A 12,212-nucleotide genomic window follows, 5' to 3' on the forward strand; every position below is an offset into this window, starting at 1 on the left:
TTTCCCATTATTCAATCATTTTCTGCCCACAAGAATGAAGTGATTTTTTGCCAGCAGACGTACTTTTTCACATAGCCTTCCATTTATTCTACCTTGTGTTGGACTTTCCAGCAGTTGCTCCTTATTAATCTTGATTGTAAACTCTCCTCTTCCTGCATTTCCTGTCCAAAGTTTGTGCTCCTCTAGTATTATGCACAGGCTCCTACTTTGTCAACTTTTATGGAAAAATCAATCTTCTTTTTTCATAAAGCACCTAAACCTTTTTTATGGCTTCCCAGTTCAGGTTTTCCTAACAGACATTCAAAGTCTGAGAGGAACATTCAACACAGCAGACTTTTGACACGGAAATCTAAGTATTTTTCTAGTTTATTTTTTGGTGAATAAGGAAAATTCTGTCTCTGCCCACAGGGGAAGTTGGAACTAGATGACCTTTAAGGTCCACTTCCATCCCTTAACAATCGTGATTGGTTCTCTGACTTCACTGAGGAGTAATTAAGAAAAGTTGAACACTGGGGGTCTTAGGTTGGTCCTTACAAGAGACTTTGTCTCAGTAGAATGAGAAAGGCATTTTGACAGTGTGGAGTGTGGGAGATATATCCATATAAGTCATGTTTGCCTGTCTGGAGGCACGTACAGTGTGGATGAGGAAAAGAAGGAAATGCCACAATTAATCTGAAATCTCTGTCTATGGAAGAAGACATGCAGAGACTCATGGTCATCTCAGAAGAAAAGCATGCAACAACCATTACAGACCATTTCTACTTCTAAGGAAACAGGGAAAGTTTTTTTCTTGCTGCCTTAAGAGAACACCAAATCCTTCCACAGTACTCACTTAAACACAACTTGTCCAAACTGGAAATTTTGAACACAAAACAATAAAATAGCTCTCTTTGAACTCAACTGCATTGCTACTTATAATGTAGAAATTATAATTTCAGGGGTTAAGAAAAAACAAAACATGCCTGCTGTCACCTGGAAGTGTTTATACTGGGTTTTTTTACACCTGAGAGGCCATGAGGAGCAATTAAAACTCATTCATCAGTAGTCAACACAACGGCTAAAGGTTTAATCTTTGAGTAACAGAGCCCAAATTTCAGAGAAGGTGACCATGTATCTCTTGTCTAATAGTATCTCGTGTTGCAAAAAATCACCTACAAAAGATACAGAACACACCAAGGATCCCTGAGCATGAAAGTACATAAATTTGGAAGTCTGTTTTGTCTTAGCCACCCAGCTGATCCTATCGTTACAGCTGACTTTGGTTTATTACGAATTTTTATAAGTTTAAAGACTTTTGGTGTAAGGACCTTACCCTTGCCTTCTGCTCCATTTCCATCATTAATCTTTCATGCTGCTCAGCTATTGCCAGTGTTGCAGAATGGACCTTCTGATATATCATTTCTCCTTCTCGAGTTTGAAAGGTGAACAGCCCTTCTCCTGTGTCACACATCCTGCAGGGAGATTTAAGCAGAACAGGAAGAAAAAAAATTAGTATTGTGTAATTTTTATCTAACTCTTATAAAAAGTGCATACCTTACAATAGCAAATGCCAACTTTAGAGATATAGTTAAACTCTGAAATTCCAAACACCAGACATCTGTAGTTATTTTTAGCATTGGAGAAAAACATATTCCAAGAGATGGGCAGAACTTCATTAACATATTTTTTAAATTCAGTTTTAATCATCATCTGGATAGTGAAAAAGAAGCTTTAGCATGGAATAAAAACTTGAGGTAATAGAGTCAGTTATTTCTGTCATTTTTTCCAAATAACTGCACCAGCAAGTGGGAGCTAAATTTAATTATTTTAACCACTTGATGCCAGAAATACATAGCACATTGTGATTTTGAAGAGCTGAAATTTTAAAAGAACACTGACCCCTAAAAATGCCATTATGGTTAATCACTACAAAGATGATGTATTGAAGGACAGCATTAAAAGGGTTAAACTATTACTACCTCTGTCAGTATATTTATGTGAGGCAGCATTCAAAGTTGTTCTGGTAATCACAAAAGCCATTCAGTCCATTTGAGAATAGGAACAGTTGTAAAAGAAGATTAAATACTGAAAAAACCACTCCATAAATAAAATTTACTTTCTTCTTTTGAGGGAGCAACTGCTGTTTTCCTTATCTGTGATATCAGTGCGGCATTATTCAGAGAAAGAAGAGTGGTACACAGTAAATACAATGACAAAAAGGTCTGGGAAATACAGGAAATAGGAGTAGGAAATAATGTTAGATTGCTGTGTGACCATTACTTGGAGGATGTACATGCTGTTAACCAGTGGTGCAATTCACTGTATTTATATTGGTAGTTCTATTATATTATAAGTATCTGATTTACATATTTTTATATGCTACTTGCAGCGTCAGAAATGGAATTTAAAAAATCCTTTTTATTTGGTCTGATACCTCCTGTAAAGATTCTCAGTTATCTGTGACAGAAAAATGTTGACTTGAGTCACCAATGCATAACATGCATCAACAATAGAGAGACTTTGATTTGCCTTAAAACATCAGATTCCTTTATTGTTTTGGATGTTTACATTATTTTTAAGGAAACTAAATTTTGTTAATATCCCAGCACATTCAGCATGGTCCCAGAAACCCCAAAACTTACTAAATTAAAAAAAAAATTAAAAAACCATGTCCCATATAGTTCAATATTCAAATGGGTTTTTGAACATTATCTTTAGAATTTGCATCCCATATTCTGTATGATTATTCATGTATTAAATTTTACCAAAAAAATTTCCCGTCATATGAACACCCAGATCTACATTATTTTAATTAAATAATAATTTAAATATATGTCCTACTATATTACATGCACACACACAGTTATACTGCAGCCTTTTGAAAAGACAATACTTTTTTTCATGAGAGTTATCTTTTTGTCAAATTAGGATATGGCTCCCTAAACAGTTTCATTTAAAAAGTTATCTGAATAGGGTTGTTGTGCTGTATAAGAGACTGCTGAGAATTCAGCAGTTGTTTCTGTTTTCAAGGTTGACCAGTGAAAAAAACCACCTTATTAACACTTACAAAATCTTTTCTTGTTCACCGGAAGAAACATGCTACTGTGAGCCTTGTACAAAGAATTTATGCATGTCTGTGTTTGGGAAGAACAGAAAGTATCAGAGGCAGAAACAGTAAACAGAGGTGTTTCTGGAAAATACCTGGTGAAAATACTTTGTAGTGATCAACTGAGGTATTGAAAACAAAATTCATAGTCTTAAGAATACATAATACCCATAATTCTGGAATAATACCAATTTTCTTCATTGAAAAATATAAATAAAATAAAATCCATTTTTATAGATATATATTATTTAATCGGTGTTAATGTGATGTGCTAATTTAAAAAAGAGCTTTTTGTATTAAATTCCAATGGAGATCAAGATCCCTGCTGTAAACATTTAAGAGATATTATGCCCTTAGACAGAGTCCTCCAAAGAGCTTCTGGTGGAAATAAAATGTCCCCAGAGTTTTGTGACATTATGGCAACAGCCTTTCAGATCCCTCAGGGCATCATATAGCCAGTACTCTGCTTTTGTGTAAAGAGATCTTAATAAAATTCAAACAGCGTGAAATGGAAAGCCTGGAAAAAAGGATGGGGTTTCAGAAACTGCAGGAAAATATGATCTTTTTGTTGGTTTCAGAGGCTGAAAAATCCTACAGCAATAAAAACAAGGAAGTGGGGAAAAAACAGGCAATGGGGCATGATTAACATTGATGGACTTAGCTGCCTGTTTTCACCACACAAACCCCAACCACCCCACTTCCCACCAGAGCAGGATCTGTCCCTGGCTGGAGGCACCGGTGAGGGTGCCATGGCCCCTCACCCCCTGCACAGGACACTGCCCTGCCTCCAGCCTCAGCTGTGGTGCACATGTCCCGCCAGGGATGGATAGCCATTGCCACCAGCCTCCCCATGAGGGTTTTCCTGGCTAATGATGGATGGTGTGCACACAGCTGCTCAAAATTGGAGGTGAAGGAGAATTGTGGGCATCATTTTTTAAAGCGCTGAATTCCCCTAGCTTGACTTGAAGTTTAACAGGACTTAACGCCCCAAAGAATTAAGTGGTTGTTACTTGGCACATCTGAACAAAGTGAAAGCAGCAAAAATTGTTAGCATAAAACTTTCTTTCTTCCATTTAAACTTCTTATGAATAATCTGTCTCCCAAGGAGATGAATCCCTTTGCCACAGTAAGGTTTGTTTTCCTGTTTGTCTCCTCAGAGCATTGTTCCATTACTTTGAAGTAAAGTGAAAATCTGAGTTTAAACCTTCTAGTCTAGTCTAGTCCAGTCTAGTCCCATCTATTTTTCTGTTCTATTCTATTCTAGTTATAAACCAAGATGAGTAGCCTCATGAGGGTTAGGTTCAGTCTTTCTAGAAGAAGGAAACATAGACTAAAATAGAGGTGCTCCTAAGAATGATAAAGATGGGGACAGGGAAAGGGTGCTCTCCGAAGCTTAAGGGTTTTGCCATAAAAGAAAAACCTTTACATATCTGGCCAACAAGAAGAGACAAGCCCATAAGCCGAAACAAAACTTGTCTTGTTCTATTTATAGTCCAAACAAAGCCAGTAGGACAAAAAGCTATTATCTCTATGGCCCTTCTAGATGTCAGATAACTGTCCTTACAAAGCTCCAACTTAGAAGGTTTAGCATTGCTAATGTCTTGTTAATTTCTCTATGTACAAAGCATACATGGTTGCCAATATAACATGCCCTAAAATCACTTTTGAGAAAAGGCAGCACAAAGGTCGGGGCCTCTTTTTTCCTGGTACTGTTGCAGTTAAGCAATACAGTCCTACCAACTCGGTATGACCTACACTGTCAGAAAAATGTCACTGATTTTGTATACTCCATTTTTTTTAATGAGATACTTGCAGTCTGTGGGTGCTTGAAAAATGCTGATCTATTTCTGTGTTTTTCAACTTTGAAACAGAGATGTCATTAACCTATGCTTTCAGATATTTAAGGATTCAATGCATTAAAATGTATGAAGTGCTTTTATTGAAATAGGAAAGCGCATTTTTTCATATATTATTACAGAATGATATAACTGGACAGACAGTGACACCATTAGATAAACAGTTCTGCAAATAGTTGCAATTTTTAAAATTCTTTAAACACTGCAGCAGCTTTTCACAACTATCACCATTAGCATATCTGGCTCAAGAACCAGGAGAGAGAATAGAGAGGAATGTGGGAGCTCAGCTTTTGGCCTAGGACAAACTGGATTCAGAGATCAGCAGTGAAAGTTCTTGCTTTCATTGAAGGTAGAATTTCTGTTCAAGTCTAAGAGATTTTCTCATCACCAGACATTTTTCAATATGTCCTAAATTCATACAATGGTTCCACACCACCTTTGCTCACTATGTAATTTTTGCCTTTTAGATAAGAATCAATACTGTATATTGACCATGTAGAATTTCCTTCAAAAAGGAAACTTCATTGACCTGACCACCATTTATAAAAAGTACTTTTTCCCAGATAGAAGTTCATGCTGTCATGTCACCAGTGAAATATCTTAGAAGTTTAATAGTGCAGTATTCAGCAACTGCATGAGAAGACAAGAATTTGACATTTCAGCTTCACTATTTCCATTAGAGGTAAAATCTATTTTCACAAAAATGAAGGTTGAATGAAAACTGAAATGCCCAGAAAAATTATAGCCTTGTTTTAAAATAAAACTTACAATTGTAAGTAGAAAAAACTTTAGCTCTTCATATATCCTCATTTATTTTTTAATGAGTTTTAATGATTTCTTTTTATCAACAAATAATATAGGATTAAAGAAATAATGGCAGATTTTTATACTCAAAAGTGTATCAATCTACATACAAATAACTAAAAAGAGGTAATCATCCTCAAATAGAAACTGAAAATACATAATAAAAAAGCTTACTATTAATAACTAATTGTTACTAATAACTATAAATATTAATAACTAACAGGTAATAAATAACTATCTTACTTTAGCATTTCCAGTTTTTGAAATAGAAACAGACTTAAAGTTCTTAAATGAGAACACATCATGAGTACATAATGTCCAGTACTAAACTGGATGTAATTGTTGTTGAGTACTCCACAGCTAGAGTTTGAAAAACGGTTTCATTAAAAGAGTGGAGCTGTTTACTCAGACACTTCAAGGCCCAAAAATTAAGTTAACAAAATCACAGAATCACAGAATTCTTAGAATTGGAAGGGACCTCTGGAAATCATCTAGACCAATTCACCCTTCCAAGGCAGGGTCACCAAGAACCGGTAACACAGGAACTTGTCCTGTTGAGTTTTGAATGTCTCCAGAGAGAGAAACTCCATGACCTCCCTGGGCAGCCCTTTCCAGTTTTCTGCCACCCTCAATGTGAAGTTCTTCATGCTGAGGTGAAACTTCCTGTGTTTCAGTTTATGGCCATTTTCTCCTTGTCCTGCCACTGGGCACCACTGAAAAGAGTCTGGCAGCATCCTCTTGGCACCCACCGTACAGATGTTTATATGTATTGATGAGAATGCCTCTCATTCTTTTCTTCTCCAGACTAAGCAGGCCCAGCTCCCACCATGTCTCCTCATAAGAGAAATGCTCCAGACCCCAAATAATCTGTGGCCTCTGCTGGACCCTCTCCAGTAGCTCCTTGTCTTTCTTGTACTGAGGAGCCCAGAACTGGACACAGCATTCCAGATGTGGCCTGACTAGGGCTGAGCAGCGGGGGGGGGGGGGGGAAGGATCACCTCCCTCAACCTGCTGGCCACACTTTTCCCAATGCACCCCAGGGTCCCACTGGCCCTCCTGACCCCAAGGGCACTGCTGGCTCATGGCTGGCTTGTCACCCAGCAGGACTTCCAGGTCCTTCTCTGCAGAGCTGCTCTCCAGCAGGTCAGCCCCCAACCTGCACTGGTACTTGGGGTTATTCCTCCTCAGGTGCAGGACCCTGCACTTGCCCTTGTTGAACCTCATTTGGTTTCTCTCTACCCAGCTCTCCAGCCCATCAAGGTCCCACTTCATGGCAGCAGAGCCTCCAGCTGCATCAGCCACTCCCCAGTTTTGTATCATCCTCATCATCAAACTTGCTGAGGGTACATTCTCTCCATTTGTCCAGGTCACTGATAAACAAGCTGAGTTAGGCCAGACCCAGAATTGATGCCTGGGCAATGCCAGTGACCGCAGGCCTCCAGCTGGGTTCTACTCCTCTGATCATGACCTCTGAGCTCTGCCTTGATCCACCTCACAAGTGCTTAGCTAGGTAATGCTCGTTTCCTGCATGCCAAAGCAGCTAGTCAGATGGCACATATGGGACCAGACCTGTTACTTCTAAGAAGAGTAATAAATAAAAGTCAGCCTTTCTTTAAAGCCTTGAAGATGTGGCTGTCAGTCATGAAAAAGGACTAATTGGTATGCACAATCTAACTCCGAACTGAGACACTTAGTTCTTGTGTTGCTACGGCTTTGATTTTTTAAAATGTGGTGGAAACTAGCAATTTTGCCTCCAATTTAATTAGATTATCAGTGGAGACACACAAACACTATCTCTCTTGTGGATATCTAACTTTTGTTCTTTTCTTGTTTGTTGTTATCTTAACTTGAGCTAAGCCATTTTGACAGAAATCCTGTTTCTTCTTTGTGTGCAAGGATGATACACACAGCATACACTAAAGACAGGCCAGCTGAGCAGCAGACCTCACTACAAAATGAATGCAAAGCTTCCCTGAGGGTCCAAATTCTTTGCTCATTCCAGCCTTCAACACATGCTAGCTTGCTTCCTGCCAAAGTTGGTCTTTTCTGAGAAAACAAAACAAAACAAAAAGTAAGGAAAGCAAATAAACTCTTTGTGGCAAGAGCATATTTAGATAAAAAGCTCCCTTTATGCCTAGGAATGCTTATCAAGACAACTGAAAAATAAACTATGCATGTTTTTTATGAAATTGTAAGTCAACTTCTGGTTGAAAGGATAGAAAATAAAAGCAGAAAAAAGGAAATCCTTATAAAAATTTCTAACTTACTATCAAACAGGCAAAAAAGGGATGCTTTACAGGGGGAATCTATAAGGAAAAAAGGTATCTTCATAAACAGAATATGTATGCGACCTAGGAAATTTCTATGGGTGAAGCAGAGAGAAAACAATTAATAGAAAATGTGCACAAAGTGTAAATGATTCAGGCATGCAACTTTGGCATCAGACATCGTCAGAAATACCCAAGGCTGGGAAAGGTTGGTGAAAACAGAGAAATAGTCTTGTGAAAAATCTGTGTTTGGGAAATGAAGATCACCAAGGTGAAGCATAGAAATGGTGCAAAGTGCAACATCCAGAAGGAGTAAACAGAGAATCTGAGTGTGTTCTGTTACACATTCCCTACGGGAATGATGAGTTAAACTGCCATGCCTCGCTGTCAGCATTTTAGAGTTTTATGTGGAGTGTCAAAAGGATAACCTGAAAATTTTATGATCTGAGAAGCAAATAATGAAAGTGTTCTGATATATGAAGTATCTGCCTGCCCCCCTTAATCATGGTTACTTACCAGCAAGAAAAAGCAAGAAAAAGCAATTATGCATGCTATCTACTAATTGCCAGCCATAGACATTCCTCCATTACACTTATTGTCAGGTTTTTGCACTTAAGCTGAGGTGGGAAACTTTACACTGCTCTTGAATATGCTTATGAGATATAGATAGTGGAATATCCCCGCATTTGGCCTGAGTTAATACAGGGAAGTTTGAATATTATCACACCTCTGATATGGCTCAGTAACTTGATCATGGAGCTTAGCCCTGAAGATTTACTCAAGGTCAGATCTCGTGCTTCTTGAGTCATCCACAGTGTTTTCAACTAAATGCACTAAGGGATCTCCACACTATCAGTGTGGCTTTCCTACTAAGGCCATTTATAGAAACATTTTGCAATTCTGAGAAGGAAAACATTCACAGATGGAGTGGAAATGATTGATGATGATTTGCTGCCAGGTAGGTGGAACTCCACCACTCAGAGGAATCCAGCAGTCCTTCTGTAATATTACCTAGAGGATCTTAATGCATTCTGAGTTGCAAATCTTTAAAAGACCTTATATGCAGCCATGGTAACAAAAATCTTATGTGCTAGTCTGATGAATACACTGCTAGTCTTTCTGAGCAGAGATGTGAATACCCTAAAAATTTTCTCTGTTATAAGGAGACTTATAGGGGGACTAATCTTGTGAGTGAATAGTATTTTTTCATTATAAGATTATTTATTTTTCTGCCTAAACCAGAAACCATTTAAGTAGTATAATATACCAGAAACAAAAACATGAAACTGTTTTTCAGTGTTTTAAGGACACATAGGACAGTTTTCTCTACATTACTGGTGGTAATTATGCCTCTTGGGATACTTTTTCTTTCATTGACTGTGCTGCCTCTACAGCCACTGTCTCTGTGATGCCCCATGTGATAGTACATTTAGACCACTGGGGCATATGAGAGATACCAACCTATTTCTGCATGCCAGATATTTCCACTTTTTGCTTAATGGAAGTGCAGAAAGTGGGCTGTGACTTTGTCTGGACTACATCAATGATTGTTCACTAGCACTATAATCCTCTATTTCATTTCCACAGGGTTTACCCCTGTCTATCATAGGACACAGTGGAAAAAGATGTACTTTGGTTTTTTTCCTGAGTTTCAGTTTTGATAAGAAGAAGGATTCTATCTGGGGCTTATTTCAGACCATTTTTATTTGGTTGCTGCCAAGCCATGCATACTCTTATCATTAAGATGTTCTTGTTTATATTAATTACTTTGATATATAAGAATAAAATTAGCTAGTGCTGAAGAGTTAAAGATAATAAATAATTCTTAATACTGGTTACAGTCTAAAAACAGCAAACTGGACTCAAAGTCATGCATTAAAGGTGGTATGTGGAGATTGACGTGCAATTATGAAATATGTCCATATGTAATAGCAAACATGCTCTACTTTCTATTTCCCAGATTCTAGAAACTAAGCTATGGTGTGAAGCCAGGTGTCCACCAAGGCTGCTCTATCACTCCTCAGCTGGACATTGCAGAGAAAATATGAGGAAAGGTGTCTGAGTTGAGATAAGGACAGGGAGAATTCAGTCACCAGTTACTGTCACAGGCAGAGTCAGCTCGGGGAGAGTATTTGAATTTATTGCCAATCAAATCAGAACAGGCTAATGAGAAGTAAACCCAAATCTTAAGAATATCATCCACCCACTCCTTCTTTCCTGGGCTTAATTTTATTCCTGATTCTCTACCTTCCCGCCAATGGTGCAGGGGAATGGGGAAAGGGGGCTGCCATCCATTCGTTGTTTCTGCTGCTCCCCTCCTCCTCGGTGGAAGGTCTCCTCAAACTCTTTCCCTGCTCCAACATGGGATCCCTCCCCCAGGAGACAGCCCTGGTCATGACCTTATGCTACATAAGTCTGGCTCACAGGCTTCAATCTTTCACAAACTGCTCTGGCATAGAACCTTCCAGAGGGTTGTCCTTCAGGAGCAGACTGCTCCAATGTGGGTCCCCAAAAGTCCTTCTAGCCAACCTGTTCCAGCATGGACTCCACACTCCATAAGCCCACAGGTCCCTGTCAAGAGCCTACTCCAGTCCAGGCTTCCCACAAGGTCACAGCCTCCTTTGGCATCTACCTCTTCCACTGTGGGATCCTGCTCCACCATGGACTTCCACAGACTGCAGGGACACAGTTTCCTCATTGTAGTCTGCACCACTGCAGGTGAATCCCAGCTCCAGTTCCTGGAGCATCCCCTGCCCCTCTTTCTTCACTGCCTTTGGTGTCTGCAGGGCTGTATCCCACATATTTTGATTCCTCTCTCTGGCTGCAGTTGCTGTTCTTCAGGGTTTCTTTCCCTGCTTCATAAATACATTATCCCAGAGGGCTACCACTGACAGTGATGGGCTTGGCCTTGGCCAGCAGCAGGTCTGTCTCAGAGCTGCCTGGCACTGGCTCTGTCAGATATGGGGGAAGCTTCTGGCAGCCACCTCTGCAGTCCCCTTGCTACCAAACAAACCCAATACACCCAATACCCAAAACATTGCTCCTAACTACTAGAAGCAATACTTTGGAGTCTAAGAAGTAGAATTCAAATACTTTACCATAACTTCATTTTTTGTCTCTTCCTGATTTATGGACTACTTTCATAAAACATGACCTAGATATTTTGATGGGGGCAACTGAACTATGCTGTTTGTGCTTCCATCACTTCTAAGTAAGAAATATTCTAAGTTGCACATGCAAATTACCTTCTTGCTTTAGTATTCAGTTCATATTATTTAAGAAATCAGTGCACGTAATTAATGCATATAAAAATATACAAAACAACCCACTTTATGGAGACTTTTGACACTGCAACATTTTCTTTAAAGAAAAAGTCACATTTATTAAAAGCAAAGGGAGGATAATAAAGCCTATTGTTGACATGTTCTTAAATACGCAACACATTTGCATTTTTCACAGTTTATGTAATCGAACAGACATGAAAATGCTGTTAGATAATTAGCTCTGTTAATTGGAAGAACTCAGATTTTGTTGGTAATGATGAAATACTATTTAACACTATTAATTAGTACTGTTTAACTACTGGACAAACATCTATTCTTACCAGCAAAGCAAGAACTCATATATTACTCTTATTTTAGTACAGAAGGAGCAGTTATTGTTGGCTGTACAACACACCAATATAAAACACTGGTGTGATAAAGAGTTTGCAAAGACTACCATAAGCTAAATTTATCTGACTAAACCTTTTCACTCTTCATGGTTTGGCTATTATTTTTCATCTCCCTTTAGAATGAGAAAGATAAAAGTTCCAAGTGCTGGAATTTGGGATCATATGCAAGTACAGATATTTCTACAGGACTTCTGCAATCCTGTTAAGAGCTGTTATTTGCCAACAAAGACAACCCATAACAATAATATTCAGCTTCTTTCTGTGTCTTTAGGAGCAGTACACAGGGGAAACAGCATTTAATAAGCATGAATACTGTTGACTTTGACAAATATAAAATGTTAAATATAAAACCTAAATAAGGCCATTTCTGGTTAAAATAAATGATAGTGTAATAGTACAGGAGCCCTGTGGCAGCACATCACTACTTGCTATAAGAAAAGCAATAAAACTTAGTGACCCAAGATCTTTATTTTCTCCCTTTTTATTTTTTTTGGAGCCCTCCAGGACTGTTATCTTCAGGACTATTC

At 38.5% G+C, this 12,212-nt stretch overlaps 1 protein-coding gene across 2 annotated transcripts in view; it reads right to left on the minus strand.

The window, feature by feature from the left end:
- The window catches only part of DOK6 (docking protein 6), a 251,085-nt gene that overhangs the window by 70,328 nt on the left and 168,545 nt on the right, over nucleotides 1-12,212 (minus strand). For both annotated transcript variants that reach the window (XM_064432502.1, XM_064432511.1), the window contains exon 6: nucleotides 1,313-1,451. In XM_064432502.1, the coding sequence (XP_064288572.1) occupies nucleotides 1,313-1,451 (139 nt within the window). The remainder of the gene's footprint in view (nucleotides 1-1,312; nucleotides 1,452-12,212) is intronic.

The sequence above is a fragment of the Passer domesticus genome, chromosome 1 (assembly GCF_036417665.1).
Source record: "Passer domesticus isolate bPasDom1 chromosome 1, bPasDom1.hap1, whole genome shotgun sequence".
Classification (NCBI taxonomy): Eukaryota; Metazoa; Chordata; class Aves; order Passeriformes; family Passeridae; genus Passer; species Passer domesticus.